Genomic DNA, 16,332 nt, shown 5'->3' on the forward strand with positions numbered 1-16,332 from the left:
CGTACCACGTTCTCCGGCAATGAATTCCAGAGTCTAATTACACGTTGGGTGAAGAAAAATTTTCTCCGATTCGTTTTAAATTTACCACACTGTAGCTTCAACTCATGCCCTCTAGTCCTAGTATTTTTGGATAGCGTGAACAGTCGCTTCACATCCACCCGATCCATTCCACTCATTATTTTATACACTTCTATCATATCTCCCCTCAGCCGTCTCTTCTCCAAGCTGAAAAGCCCTAGCCTTCTCAGCCTCTCTTCATAGGAAAGTCGTCCCATCCCCACTATCATTTTCGTCGCCCTTCGCTGTACCTTTTCCAATTCTACTATATCTTTTTTGAGATACGGAGACCAGTACTGAACACAATACTCCAGGTGCGGTCGCACCATGGAGCGATACAACGGCATTATAACATCCGCACACCTGGACTCCATACCCTTCTTAATAACACCCAACATTCTATTCGCTTTCCTAGCCGCAGCAGCACACTGAGCAGAAGGTTTCAGCGTATCATCGACGACGACACCCAGATCCCTTTCTTGATCCGTAACTCCTAACGCGGAACCTTGCAAGACGTAGCTATAATTCGGGTTCCTCTTACCCACATGCATCACTTTGCACTTGTCAACATTGAACTTCATCTGCCACTTGCACGCCCATTCTCCCAGTCTCGCAAGGTCCTCCTGTAATCGTTCACATTCCTCCTGCGACTTGACGACCCTGAATAATTTTGTGTCATCGGCGAATTTAATTACCTCACTAGTTATTCCCATCTCTAGGTCATTTATAAATACATTAAAAAGCAACGGACCCAGCACAGACCCCTGCGGGACCCCACTAACTACCCTCCTCCACTGAGAATACTGGCCACGCAATCCTACTCTCTGCTTCCTATCTTTCAACCAGTTCTTAATCCATAATAATACCCTACCTCCGATTCCATGACTCTGCAATTTCTTCAGGAGTCTTTCGTGCGGCACTTTGTCAAACGCCTTCTGAAAATCCAGATATACAATATCAACCGGCTCCCCATTGTCCACATGTTTGCTTACCCCCTCAAAAAAATGCATTAGATTGGTGAGGCAAGACTTCCCTTCACTAAATCCGTGCTGACTTTGTCTCATCAGTCCATGTTTTTGTATATGCTCTGCAATTTTATTCTTAATAATAGCCTCCACCATCTTGCCCGGCACCGACGTCAGACTCACCGGTCTATAATTTCCCGGATCTCCTCTGGAACCTTTCTTAAAAATCGGAGTAACATTGGCTACCCTCCAGTCTTCCGGTATTACACTCGATTTTAGGGACAGATTGCATATTTCTAACAGTAGCTCCGCAAGTTCATTTTTTAGTTCTATTAATACTCTGGGATGAATACCATCAGGTCCCGGTGATTTACTACTCTTCAGCTTGCTGAACTGACCCATTACATCCTCCAAGGTTACAGAGAATTTGTTTAGTTTCTCCGACTCCCCCGCTTCAAATATTCTTTCCGGCACCGGTGTCCCCCCCAAATCCTCCTCGGTGAAGACCGAAGCAAAGAATTCATTTAATTTCTCCGCTACGGCTTTGTCCTCCTTGATCGCCCCTTTAACACCATTTTCGTCCAGCGGCCCAACCGACTCTTTGGCCGGTTTCCTGCTTTTAATGTATCTAAAAAAGTTTTTACTGGTCAGTTCAGGCACCTTTTTGTTGCTTGGTCGTAAGAATAAAAGGACCAGGTAAAGTTGTTCAAGTGTTTGTCAGGGACACCCTTTTTTTCCCATTATGGGTTGAGGACACTCATGTGTTAGGCACGGCCAAGTCCCGCCTCGCCCCTGGGAACTTTGGTTGTCCCCGCGACGGAAAGCAGTTGGGGACGCTGAAAATCGGCGTTCGATTATGCCGATTTGGACGATCCTGTGAGAAGGACGCCCATCTTCCGATTTGTGTCAAAAGATGGGTGTCCTTCTCTTTCGAAAATAAGCCTCAAAATGTTCCAGAACGAGTTTCTCCAAAATACATAGTCTAGTGAAAATACACAATACAGATAAGAATGAAAATTCCAGGTGTTCCTTTGGCCTCAAGACACTGTTCTAAAATCAGTGGGCTCATCTATTACTATCACAGGATTTCCTTTGTACCTGTAATTGTTGTAGCCTTCTGAAGTGATTCTCCTCCTACACAGCAGTAAATGCAAATGAGAACATACCCCTACTTCATAAAAATATAGAATACACACAAAAAGCTGTACCACTAGATATCCTGGATCATAAAAACAAGGTGTAGATCGTTGAGCTTTCTTCCCTTTAGAAAAAAAAGGAAACCTTTATCCTATTCCCACACTTACTAAAGAAAAACAAATGAAGGCTCATCACGTCTGTGTGGAGAGACAAATTGCCCCTCCAATGGTAAAAAAACAAAAAAAAAACCTTCACAAAGTTGAAGAAATTTTCCAAAGAGCAGATCGGCTGATCTCTAGAATTCTTCTTCAGAAGAATCTGTTGCCCACCCATATAGATTCCTGAGGATGTCACCCACAAGGGCTGGGGTATGCAAATGACATGTGAAGGATGTGTGAGTCACTACATATGGTGGTGCAGTCCTAAGTAAATACAACAGAAAGCATACGTCACCCAAGCTAATAAAACCTATTCATACAGATAAGAAATCATTTAAGAATTTTGGCATTATCTACACATGTAAATAGCAACATGCTGAGGTAGCCATTTTCATGGGTAGATGGGTTGGGATGCCCAGATTCAAAGTGGGAAGGCCAAAACAATAATGCATGTATTTCCCATTTTACAATGGGCTTATACATATATTTCAAAATACTTCTGTGTCAGCTTTGTAACTCTACTGAGGCACATATAGCTTCAACAAAGTGCTAGAGTAAGGCCAAAGCTTGAAATGAGGGCCTGGCTTAACCACCTGATGCTCTGCATTGCCTTTAAAATGTAAAATTTTACCTTTTCGGTTATAGTCCTTAATTGGCCACACTAATACATATAACTGTCTGGTATATGGCCAGCATAAGTGTAGTGAATCTGCATAATCACCAGCATTTACACGTGGAAACAGCCAAGCGATGCCTCTTCTTTCCTGCATGTGTAGGTTTTTGAAATCACAACCCCTGCTATACGTATTTCCAGATAAACTAAACTAGCCTTTTGTAACTCTTGGTATAATGTCTTTCAGAGACATTTACTAGGGGAACTGTGAATGTCCCAATTCCTACCTCAACATCCTGTGCAAGATGGGGCTCAATCATATTCCAAGCACACAGACTCTGAGGCTTATTTTCAAAGCACTTAGCCTCCCAAAGTTCCATAGAAACCTATGGAACTTAGCCTCCCAAAGTGCTTTGAAAATATGCCTCAGAGGTTCTCATCCCAGTCTTTGGGAGACACCTAGCCAATCAGGTTTTCAGGATATCCACCATGAATATGCACTGAAGCTGTGCTTGTAAATCTCTCTCATGCATATTCATGGTGGATATCCTGAAAACCTGACTGGCAAGGTGTTTCCCACGGGCTGAGCTGAGAACTACTGCCCTAGCACACAACTTAATACACACATTTCATTCATACCTGCCCTAATTAGACATTCCATTTTTTTTTTCACAATATCAAGCACATCTTCCATTACATCTGTCTATATATTACATTGAATATGTCACATAGGAGATGACAGCATAAACTGGAAATAATAAATTCTAAGTTTATACAACAGAATTGCAATGTTTCCAGAGCTCCCTACCATCTCCTCTTCTACATCCCTGGATAGTTTGATCTGTACTATACAGTTTACAGATGTTCTCCCATGGTATCTATCCCACGAGTGATGTAGTGAAGAATGACATCTGCTAGTTATTCAAAGATCTGATGTGTTATTTGTGAAGGGAACAGATCTCTTTGATGCACTGTGCTGGTCGTAATAATCACAACCTCCATGTCTCCTGCAGCAAGTCAAGGATAGATTACGAAGCAAGATCTGCAGCAAGACTGCTGAAATCCAGCTGCAATTCTGTGATACATTAGTAGACACTTGCATATAAAATATTGTAGATTTTATTTCACTGTAGAACAGTTAATATTTTGGCCTTTCTTGTGTGCCTTTGTTCTTATTTGTAGGGTTCTTTTTTTGGGGGGTGGGGGGTGGGGGGGGGGGTTGAAAATGGATCTTCATGATTGGTGCAGGGAAGAACAGAAGGGAGTGGTGTGGGGGTGGAATCTCAGGGATGGATGGGAGAGAGGAAGAAACGTTCAGAGATGAAGGAAAGAAAGGAAGGAAAGGTAGGAGATAGTACATAAGTACATAAGTACTGCCACACCGGGAAAAGACCAAGGGTCCATCAAGCCCAGCATCCTGTCCACGACAGCGGCCAATCCAGGCCAAGGGCACCTGGCAAGCTTCCCAAACGTACAAACATTCTATACATGTTATTCCTGGAATTGTGGATTTTTCCCAAGTTCATTTAGTAGTGGTTTATGGACTTGTCCTTTAGGAAACCGTCTAACCCCTTTTAAAACTCTGCTAAGCTAACCGCCTTCACCACGTTCGCCGGCAACGAATTCCAGAGTTTAATTATGCGTTGGGTGGGAACATGCAAATTATACACACCTTTGCGACCCCGACGCGACTCGGAAACGGGGGTAAGATCTGGAAAGGAGGGAAGATGAATGGATCCTGGATGGCCAATACATGACCAGGGAAGGAAGGCAGAGAGAGAATGAGATTTAGGGATGGAAGAAGGGAGATTACCTTACTCATCCCCAAAGTGTAGTTGGGGAGTGCAAAAGAAGCAGTCACTCTCCCAAATGGATTTTGAATGAAATGGCTCCTGTGTGTACTGTCCCTTCAGCCTTGCACCAGTGCCTACTTTACAAAAGGTCTTTTCCCCCTGATGACAAAACGTGGCCACACTTCTGGTCATAGGCCCCTTCCTAGTTGGCACAGATCCCCTTCTCAAACACCTCCAACACCAATCCTTCTCATACAGTTCCTCCTGCGCCTTCTCCGCCCCCCCTCCCAAAAAAAACCCACACACACTTGGTGCTGATGCCCTCTTATACTACATACCAGGAAAGGCATACTGTAATAATGATGATGATGCATTATGTAATCGTATCCTAAGAATGTGTGCAATGGAAATTTACATAAATTGTACAAGATAAAGCAAGGCCTCAGATACACTTATTTTAAACACAGACCCCTCAATATTGAAAAGCATTTAACCAGAAAGGATCAGCATCTGGCTGGTTAAATGCCCCATAATCGGCTATCTGGTGATATTCAGCGGGGGATAGCTGGCTATCTCCCTTTGAACATTGCCGGTTAGCAGCCAGCTGGTTATATCGGCTGATATAACCGGCTATCCACTGATTTTCAGCCCCACTTTAGTGGCTATATTTGGCTGCGTGAATATGTGGGATATCTTCAGTCGATCTGTCTAAATATCAACATGGCCGGCTAAGTATAAATATCAACATAGTTAGTTATCCTCCAACCAGCCAAAATGGTCATCAAAAACTGCCCGTTATTGAATATCCGAATTTTAAGTGACCGCAGCAGTTAGCCTGGCTAACTCCCGCGGTCTGAATATCAGCCCCAGAATGTCATCACTTTTATTCACTAAAGCTGGAGAATGACAACTGTAACTTTTTTAAGTTCTGCTTTTTGGAGAATTGAGTCCTAATTGTGTCTATAGATCTTTTGTAAAGAAAAAGCAAACATATTTCTGAGGAAAAGAACATCAGATTCCTAAGGGAAGTAAATGCAGTTATAAATACTTCCTTAGCCTGACTCTGGATACAGTTTGAGATGCTTGTCGCATGACAATTTAAAGGGCACACTGTGTACCTTTATTTGATTGGGCACCCATGCTGAAAAAAAAAGTAAAAAAAACACACACACACAAAAAAACATTTAGCGCTGACTGGCGCCAATGGGTTTATTATGTACTTACCCCTTGAGGGCGAGCAGGAGGAATATCGTATGTATCCGTCTGGTATCTGGGAGGAGTCTCGTACACATAATCTTGCCCTATCCTGGTGGGGGTTACAACCTATGGGTTCAAAGAGAAAGCAGGATAAAGATACAAGGCTAGCTCATTATTCTAAAGGGTAACATTAGGTACATGCTGTCCTCTGTCCATGGGAAATTCTGAAACAGCTGTCATGTTTACGTGACCTTTGACCTCTCTAAAAGACAATCTTACCTCACCCTTTACCACTTTTATGTAGTCCTGAAATGGCCGATACCTCAGGTGAGACTTACCCTTCAAGAAGAAAAGGTACACAATATATTAGGGGGGAAAAGTTGAGGTGGTAACCTAAAGGAACGAGGCCACCACTTCACCCAGCAGCATTCAGGCTTCTTCAGGGGTGAAAGCCCAAGTCCTTCATTTTCTTGAAATGTTTCACTAAACCAGTATATTTTTGGTTCCCAGAAACCTGCTTCTCTTGTCTAAAGTTAAGTTTTCCTAGCTTTATGTCAATTATTTTTACACCCAGTATTGATTATATATAATTAGAAAAGTTTTAAACTGGAAATAGTCTTTATACCCAGCATTGTTCATATATTTATATGTTCGGAAAATTTTGGAACTGGAATTAGAAGTTTGGATTTGGAATGAAGGTTTAAAACCACATTTATTTACAGCACATGAAAGACTCCACAAAAATGGATCTGGGAGTTTTTATGACCAACGAAAGAAACCTTCAGTCTAATCTACTGAGATATTTCAATGCTAATCTCTGCAAAGGCTTCTGAGGTCTTTTTCTCCCATTCAGATTGTTTTTTGAGGTCTGATAGTCAGATTCTGACAGGTTTTATTTAAAATTGTCAGAATCAGGTACGACAATTCAGTTCCCTCAATATACCAGCTCTCACTAAGCTATTAATATTTTTCCATTGAATAAACATTTTCTTAAAGGTATAAGTAAAATTCTCTTCTGACCTCACACGCTCCACAGCATTACACAGGACAATCATGATTTCCCTAGAGCTAAACCACCACAGGCTCTTAGGCTTAATTAACGCACTCTCTCAAAATGTTCAAGCAAAAACCTTCAAAATGTAGCTAAAATTCTTAGATACATAAAAAGCACACTGCCACACAATGACCTCTCCTCACGGTACCCACCCAACTGCCAAACTCGGCAGTTTAGAATTTTGACCCAGGAACCACGAAGCAGTACAAGCCATCATCACCTGCAGCCAGTTGCAGCCTCAAACTCTTTTATCCTTGCAGCAAAAGTTCCCAATAATATTGCCCACAACTGGTCCTGATCTTGCCAGGATCTTTCTTCAACCTTAACTCCTTCAATTTTCAGTTTTTCTCCCAAAACAGCACACTGTACCGCTCTGCTCTCACGAACCAGCAGCTATACACGTGCCCATCAATCCTATCCCGTGTGCATGTGTGAATGCAACTCACAGTGCGCTTTAGCCCCCGCATGCAATTCTTTAGGGGAGCCTCTCTGGGCCTTCTCCCATCACTGTCCTCCCTGCGGGTCTAGTCATGCTCCTGGCACCGGTCCAACTCCCTTTATTCCTGGCTGGGTCTTCTGTCTCTCTGTCCGGGAGCTGTGCCAAGCATATGCGCACACACATCACACCAAAACCCAACACAGGTCCCTTCCAATGTGGCCTCTCTCCAAAGCTGGTTCACAGCTCTGGTAGCCACTCTTCCTGCCGGCACCTGCCTGATTCTGTCTACCAGCCCCAGAACATTTATTTATTTATTAGGATTTATTTATCACCTTTTTGAAGGATTTCACTCAAGGCGGTGTACAGTAAGAATAAATCAAACATGAGAAATAGACAATTACAGCAGCAAAAATATTCAAATAACAATACAAAGTATCAACACAATACATAATAGAACATTTTAACAACCAGTGTAGGGTATAAGCAAAGATACATACCACTCCCCAGGTAAATGAATAAAAAGCAAAAATAATATTAACCTATCAGGGTTACATTTAAAAAGTATAAGAAATCATGAAGATGGACATTTTTAGTTTGTAACTATTCTAGGCTTCTTTCTTATTTCCTTCTGGAACTGATATTTGTTCAAAATGGCTGCTTGACATCTAGCAGCAGCCTCACGGAACAGAGTGAGTGAGTGAGTGTGAGTGTGTGTGTGTTTCTGAGTTGGGGAGGGGGGGCTCCGGACCTGAGCATAAATTCTTATGCAGGTCCCAGCTGATTTTCAGCTGAGACTCGCATAAGACTGGTGAATAATCGGTAGGGACCCGCGTAAGCCCCGGAGGCCAGCACAACTTTAATTACCCCACATATTCAATGTTGCTTTCCAGACATGGCCCAGCATTGAATACCTGAAACTTATTTTGCCTGTGGTGGCTAATGTTTTAAGAAAACACTGTCCCCTGCAGGCTGAACATTGATCGGATAGAGATCAATAAAGCTGGGCAGTTTATTGAAGGAATAGTGTACATGATATCATTGCCTAACACTGGTACCTCTTCTACAAATTTGTTCCGCTCAAGACATGAAGCAGGTAACAGATTTTTTATTTTAAAGGCCATGTTATAACCATTGTATCACTGAGAAGTGGTTTTATCATGTTCTTCATACTGTACAAATCAAGTTCTGAAGAGCTCACTCAAGCAACGTGGACGCTGCAAGTTACAAAGAGCTGTCTGAAGAGCTATGAATTTTAAATCCTCAATAGGAAAACTTAGTTTTCCAACAGTATGGATGCCAATTTGGAAACTGTTTCATGTGCAGCAGGGTTAAGATGCGAGGAATGGTGCCAAGCAAAGTCAGCAATCTGTTTCACATGGGATTTTAATCACTAAAATTCCAGATTATTTATATTCTTGGAAAGACTACTTTCTCATCCCCCCAGAAAGCAAATGTGGCCCTCTCGCTGTGGCAGCCCACAGTGCCTTCCTGCCTCCCACCAGCCATATTTTGTATCCTCCTTGAAACCCTTCTTTGCAGAGAACGAAGGTCAAATGCAGGGCTCAGCATCCTGCAAGGCCTGTGGCAGCTGCCGGCTCAAAAATTACAAGTCAAAATGGCAAGTTTACTGATTTTGTTGGCAACCCCTTGTAATCCCACAGTGCGTCAGGCAGCCTTTTACTGCCATGCTAATTCCAGAACAAGTACTCTTAAGATTTCTTGTCTTGTGGTTCCGTATTCTGTGATTATATATTCTTGTGGCTTCTAAATTGGCTCCAAATTAAGTTATCATAGGTCTCACTTCAGGAAGGGTGGGGAGAGAAGAAACCATGAGAAACCATTTGCCCAGAAAGCACACAAGAATATAAGACGACACAGAACACAACACCACCTCTTAGTCTTACAAAGAATACATCTATTTCTGTAAATCCCCCAATGTTATTTAACAAGAACAATAACACAACCACACAATGGAGTACAGGAGTAACCTGTTGATTAGTGCAGTGGACTGAGAATCAGGGAAGCCACTTTCAAATTCCACTGCTGCCCCTTGTGATTATGGGCAAGCCTCTTAGTCCTCCATTGCCTCAGGTACAAACTTAGGGCCCTGTTTACTAAGCTGCATGGGTGTCTCTAGCGTTAACACGCACTAATTTTTAACGTGTGTTAAAAATGCTAGTGCACCTTAGTAAACAGGGCCCATGGAATATGAGCTCTCCAGCGACAGAAATATGCCTAGTGTACCTTAAAGTAACCTGCCTTCAGATATTACTGAAAAAAGGTGTGAGCTAAATCCTAAATAAACATCAGCAGAAAATTAATGCCCTTGCCCCCTTCTCGGCATTATTTTAGTGTTTCTGGAAAGTGCTTACCAGCATTGAGCACTGAGCTAGTAGCCATTCTCTCTACTGCCCTCCTGCCAAAAAAAACCTGTTTAAAAAAAAAACCCACTGGGCCTCATATTCAGCCAGCAGCGATCAGCGTTTTGCTGACCACCGCCAGTGCTAAACCTGGAAATTCGATGCTGGGTCATTGCCAAATCCAAATCCAAAATGACCTGGTCCCAGCCCTGCCCCTCCCCCACCCAACCAAAAGACCCCTTCTCTGACATTTCCGTTGGTGGCAGCGCACTCGGTGGACCCCCTCCCAGACACCACCCCATTCAACCTTTTTGTTGTTGGGGTAGTGGGTGCAGGAGCAATGCGTGGATGAGATAAAGGTGCAGGGAGGAGGGTTTTAGATTTGTTAGGAACTGGGCAACATTCTGGGGAAGGGGGAGCCTATTCCGAAATGACGGGCTCCACCTTAACCAGGGTGGGACCAGGCTGCTGGCATCGGCATTTAAAAAGGAGATAGAGCAGCTTTTAAATTAGAAACGGGGGGGGGGGGGGGGGGGGGGAAGGCCGACACTCGCTCAATAGCGCATAGTTTGGGATAAGGTATGTTTCAAAGATATCACCAAAACAGGGAAGATAGGGTATCCTGATAGTGAGGTTGCAAAAGAGACCGTAGTAGATCAGGTCCTTAAATAAAATAAAAATCAGACAAAAGATTGCAAATTAATACTGTCAAGTACTAAGAATCATGTAAATAGGAACAACAAACATACTTTGAAATGCCTATATTCGAATGCCAGGAGCCTAAGAAATAAGGTGGGAGAGTTAGAATATATTGCACTAAATGAAAAATTAGATATAATAGGCATCTCTGAGACCTGGTGGAAGGAGGATAACCAGTGGGACACTGTCATACTGGGGTACAAATTATATCGTAGTGATAGGGTGGATCGAATTGGTAGAGGGATAGCATTGTATATTAACGAGAGCCTTGAATCAAATAGATTGAAAATTCTTCAGGAAACAAAACACTTCTTGGAATCACTGTGGATTGAACTTCCATGTGGAAAGGGGAAAAGGATAGTGATAGGAGTGTACTACCATCCGCCTGGCCAGGATGAACAGATGGATGCAGAAATGTTAAAGGAAATTAGGGACGCAAACAAACTGGGCAAAACAATAATAATGGGTGATTTCAATTACCCCGATATTGACTGGGTAAATGTAACATTGGGGCATGTTAGGGAGGTAAAATCCCTTGATGAAATCAAGGACAGCTTTATGAAGCAGCTGGTACAGGAGTTGACGAGAGAAGGAAAAATTCTAGACCAAGTCCTTAGTGGAGCGCATGATCTGGTGTGGGAGGTAATGGTATATAAGTACATAAGTATTGCCATACTGGGAAAGACCAAAGTTCCATCGAGCCCAGCATCCTGTTTCCGCCAGTGGCCAATCCAGGTCACAAATACCCGGCAAGATCCTGGGGCCGCTTGATAACAGTGATCATAATATGATCGGATTTGATATTAGCTTTGAAGTAAGTATACATAGGAAATCAAATATGTTAGCGTTTAACTTTAAAAAAGGAGACTATGATAAAATGAGAAAACAGTGAAAAAAAACTTAGAGGAGCGACTGTGAGGGTCAAACATTTACATCAGGCATAGATGCTTGATATACTGCCTTTCTGAGGTTTTTGCAACTACATTAAAGTGGTTTACATATATTCAGATACTTATTTTGTACCAGGGGCAATGGAGGGTTAAGTGACTTGCCCAGAGTCACAAGGAGCTGCAGTGGGAATCAAACTCAGTTCTCCAGGATCAAAGTCCACTGTACTAACCACTAGGCTACTCCTCCACATAGGTGCTTATTCTTTCTCAATACTAGCCTAACTGGGCATCGGTGTGCTGGCAAATTTTTAACAATGGGCTCTCTCTCTGGGCGTAGATAGCCCTGTAATTGTTTTGAGGGGGAACACATCCTCTACCCCCCCCCCCCCCCCCACATGCTAGGCATACCTTTGCTGGCAGAGATACCGAGCCCCGCCAGCCGAATACATGGACTGCCACTGCTTCCCGCTGCTTCTTTCCAGCTCTGAGCAGCATCCTGGAACTTCACCAGCCAAATAAATGGACTAGCATGCTCCTCAGAGCCAGAAACAAGGCTGGTGGGGCTTGGCCTCCCTACCAGCAAAGTAAAAGGGAGTTCAGGAGGGGGCCTGAGCCCAAATTTTGGAGCTGGTGTTAAAGTAGCCATGGAGGGTTTACTTTAACAACCGGCTCTTGCGAGCCAGCTCCAGTACACCATTGTAACTATTATCATGCCTAACAATTAGGTTCAATCACTTACTTCAGCCATACAGCTGGTGTAAATGCTAGCACCTAAGTGCCACAGGTACAACATAACTTACAGTATGCTATAAGTCATACAAGCAAGCTTGGGTTCCACCTATGCCCTGCCCCTGTATAAGCCCCCCTTTTACATACATGTTATACAAGTTCTGCATATTGTTACAGAATTGTGCTTAAGTGACATACTGCCATATATAGCTACACATGCTAATAATGTAAACATTTATGTTTTCCGCTTTGTTCTATCATAAATGGGGTTCTCCCTCTTTTCCTTTGTGGTCCATTCTTGTCATTGTTTTTATAACAAGGTTTGTTCTCTGTTTACTATTTACGTTAACTTAGTCTGTAAACCGCCCTGAAGGTTCCCCAAAGGGTGGGGTAGTAAATAAAAATAAAACTAGGAAACTTGGATTGGTGGTTAACACACATGGAAATATTAGTGCCTAGTTTGTAGAATTACCCCCATAAGAGTACAGAAGATGAGAATTGTTTGATCTAAATGGTCATCAGTAAAATCTGCCATCACAGACTTTATAAGAAACAGTTAAAATCTGTGGTAGGAGAGACTTCCCTTCGTAATTAACTTCTGTGCCAAGTAAAATGGGCAACAGTCCCTCTCCATTTGACTTTGGGAATCCTTCATGGATTCAGGCTAGGTACTAGTTGCATGAGTGCCCACAGAAATGTTTCAGGAGAGGTATAACAATAACAAAACAAAAACAACTAAAATAACATCAAGCAAACAAACAAACAATCCCCCCCTCCAAAAAAAAACAAAAACAAAACCAAAGTAATTGAAATAGAATAGAAATGAACCACCTCCTCTGGCCCTTGCTCAAGGACCCTACTGGGTCAGACAAAGGGTCCATCTAGCCCGGTATCCTGTTAGCAACAGTAGTCAGTCTAAGTCACAAGTACCTGACAGGGTACTTTCTAGACTTAGGGGGATTCACAGGCACAGGTCATAGAAGCCTCTGCACAATTTGCAATACAAGAAAAAAAAAAAAAGGCAATACAGCTCAAGATATACAGATCTCCTAAGCTGGTCCTGTTTTCAAAAGAGTTGTGCTGTGGACCCAGACTGGGTTCACAAATTTCAAAACAAGATCAGAGGAAGTTTCATGTCTTAATGTTATGGGGGGGGGGGGGGGTCTTTTACAAAGCCACGTCCTATGGGCGTCTCAGCGTTGACCGCCAGCTGATTTTTACCGCGAGCTAAAAACGCTAGCATGGCTTTGTAAAAGGCCCCCATAGTGTGTAATTATTTTAAGATGACAGCCTTTCCCACCAGACACAGGACATCTGAGCACCACTCCACTTGTCACCCACCCTGGAGTGTCTTTGTTGTTGTTCTTTGATTTTTCAAAACAAAAACACTCCACAAGAGAATATAGAAATATAATGTGAGAAAAATTGGTTGAAACTAATCCTTTCTTTCCACACCTTAGCTCTTTGTAGACATCTGAAGGACAAGGCAACATGTGCTATTAGCAACAGTCAGATCTGAGAGCAACTGCCCTGCCTCCACTTTCAGTGCAACAGACAGAGGCAGGTGTACGTTTCAGCCTTCCTCTTATGCTGGGATCTGCTTTTTTGCTTAATGACCCAGGGAAAAGGCATCAGACTGGAGCTGTCCCCTCCTAACCTGACAAATTTCATTTGTTGATAGCATCTTAGTCCCCCCCTCCTCATAAAACTATGAATTTTTTAACACATAATGCTTTAAAAGTTTCTGCAGCACATTGAATGATCCAGGCTCACTGCTAGCTCTGGTTTCCTGCACTCACTCTTGACTGTTACACTGAGATATCACTAGAGGGCACCAGACTAAAAGCTTCTATGCCTGCACAGCTGAGAGCTGCCCGGAGCAACCAGGCATCAGGAGACATAATTACAAAAAGTAATTTCAGAAAGCATTAACAGATTACTAATTCAGCAATAAAGCAAAGTTAAACAGTGGAGTGGAGTAACCTAGTGGTTAGAGCAGCAGTCTTCAAATCCAGAGGTGGCCGGTTCAAATGCTGCTGCTCTTTGAGGTCTTAGGCAAGTCACTTAACCCTCCCATTGCCTCAGGTACAAAATTAGATTGTGAGCCCTCCAGGGACAGAGAAATACCCAGTCTACCTGACTGTAACTCACCTTGAGCTACTATTGAAAAATGTGTGAGCAAAATCCAAATAAATAAATACAGAACCGTTCTAATACTGTTGTGCTAAGTGGTATATTAAGTTAATAAATGAAGTTCCAGAAACCACCTTTGTGTCTCTTTAGTCTAATGTACTTTACTGTTCAGAGGGCCCTTTTTAGTAACCTGCGTTAGCAGTTAACACAAAAATAAATACATGCCAAACTGTTAAACATAAGGATGATCAGAAGCAAACGCCGGCACTAGAGGCTGTTAGTGTCATACTATCGCCTGCGTTTGCTACCGCCCCATGATCAGAATCCCTGAGTGCGAGAAACTCCCTTATATGGTGTGAAATCCCACCCAGCGCATCCTAGGATACACTGGGCAGGGCTGGGCGCAGCCATTTTGCAGGCGGCGTCGAAGGATGAGGAGGGAGGCAGGCAGACTACCTCCCTCCTCCAACTCAAGGTAGGGGGATTGACATTGGACCACCAGTGCTAATGCTAGGGGGTTAGGGGGGGGCTGGAGACCCACCGGATCTCCAGCCCTCCATGAACTGTGAGGGGTGTCGGGGGGAACGGAGGTCTGGCGGACCTCCAGCCCCCTGTCGCGGGGGGGGGGGGGGGGGGGTCGGTCGCCCACTCGGCCACCAGGGACTTTTTAAAAATACTGAGGGGAGTTAGGGGGGGCTGGAGACCCACCAGATCTCCAACCCTCCTTGAACCTGGGGGGGGGGGGGGGTCGTCAGGGTGACCGGACCTCCAGCCCCCATTTTGCCTTGTTCAGGGCAGGGGTAATTGGGGTCTGGTGGTCCCATGGACCTCCAGCCCCTGTGTTTGACAGGTCTGGACTTTTGACAGCCCAGACCTGTGAAACAAGTGCAGGAGGACTGTGCTGAGCGCATACTGAGGCACAATTCTCCTGCACTTCTGCCCCATGATCAGAGATAAAGATCTGTGATCATAGATCTAATAATGCCCTGCACTGTTCCAGCGCTATTTTTAGAGCGCTGTTTGGAACAGCGCTGGGCTTTTGATCATCTGCCTGAATGGTGCCTTAGAGAATAACAAGTTTAGGGGGCTCTTACCAAACCGTGTTAGCAATCCGGCACGACAGTGCTGACAAAACCCATTCACTCTGCATAGGCTTTGTCGGCATTGCTGCATGGGAATCGCTAGTGCGGTTTGGTAAATGTACCTCAAATTTTGGGTGCGTCTGGATGTAAGCTGCGTTGGAAGTATCTGCCAGTTTTGTGGGATATAAAATCACAATAAAAAAGAATAATAGTAATATCTGCCTTTGACATGAATGGTTCAGAGAATGAGTAGGGACTGCACCTTACAGTAAACAGGCATTAACCATTAACGCTGCAGATAATGCAATGGAGTTAGTTGCACAAATTCACGTGGCGTTATTTTCAATGCTCTTAACGCTTGTTTAAAAAAAAAAAATCCCTCCCTCTGCATGAATTGAATGGGAAATTGCTGGAACATCCCCAACAGTCAGCACCCAGATTTTTCCAGGTACAGCACATTAATTTTGTCAATTAATGTATAACTGCAAAACCTGAATGGTTAAAATAAATAGGGGGGTCATCATTTTCATAGTCAAGACTGTTCCCTTAGAGTGACAATGAGAGAAATCCTTTCTAAACCAGCACTTTTTTGTTTTTTGAAGAGACTCATACAGATTTCTTCTTTTAAACTCGCTGGCTGGGCTTCTGCAATATGAGAAAAGGAATACATGTAAGCCCATAGGCGCCAACATTTCAAAATTACTGAGGGTGCCAAACACAATCTAAATTCCCCCTCCCTGGATGCTGTGAAGGAGCTTGCTCAGTATTGAGCACTGCAGCCACAGAGCTGACTCCTATGAGTAAGCCAACTGCAGAGATGCCAAGTTACCCAGTTCCGGGCTGGATACTTTTTTGACCAATCCTGGTTTTGACCTTATATCTCAAAGCAGTGTGGGATCTATAGTGCCTGATCCTGCCTATTGAAATCAGTGCTGGCAAGTCCCATAATGCAGCAGCACAGGGTACTCAGAAATCCAGGACTGTCCCAAATCTTCAGCCTGGAACTGGGTAACTTGGCATCTCTGC

At 43.5% G+C, this 16,332-nt stretch overlaps 1 protein-coding gene across 1 annotated transcript in view; it reads right to left on the minus strand.

Moving 5' to 3' along the window:
• The window catches only part of NEDD9 (neural precursor cell expressed, developmentally down-regulated 9), a 94,604-nt gene that overhangs the window by 19,961 nt on the left and 58,311 nt on the right, over positions 1-16,332 (minus strand). Inside the window, exon 3 of the mRNA XM_030211034.1 lies at positions 5,948-6,046. Within this exon, the coding sequence (XP_030066894.1) occupies positions 5,948-6,046 (99 nt within the window). The remainder of the gene's footprint in view (positions 1-5,947; positions 6,047-16,332) is intronic.

Source organism: Microcaecilia unicolor, chromosome 1 (assembly GCF_901765095.1).
Source record: "Microcaecilia unicolor chromosome 1, aMicUni1.1, whole genome shotgun sequence".
Classification (NCBI taxonomy): Eukaryota; Metazoa; Chordata; class Amphibia; order Gymnophiona; family Siphonopidae; genus Microcaecilia; species Microcaecilia unicolor.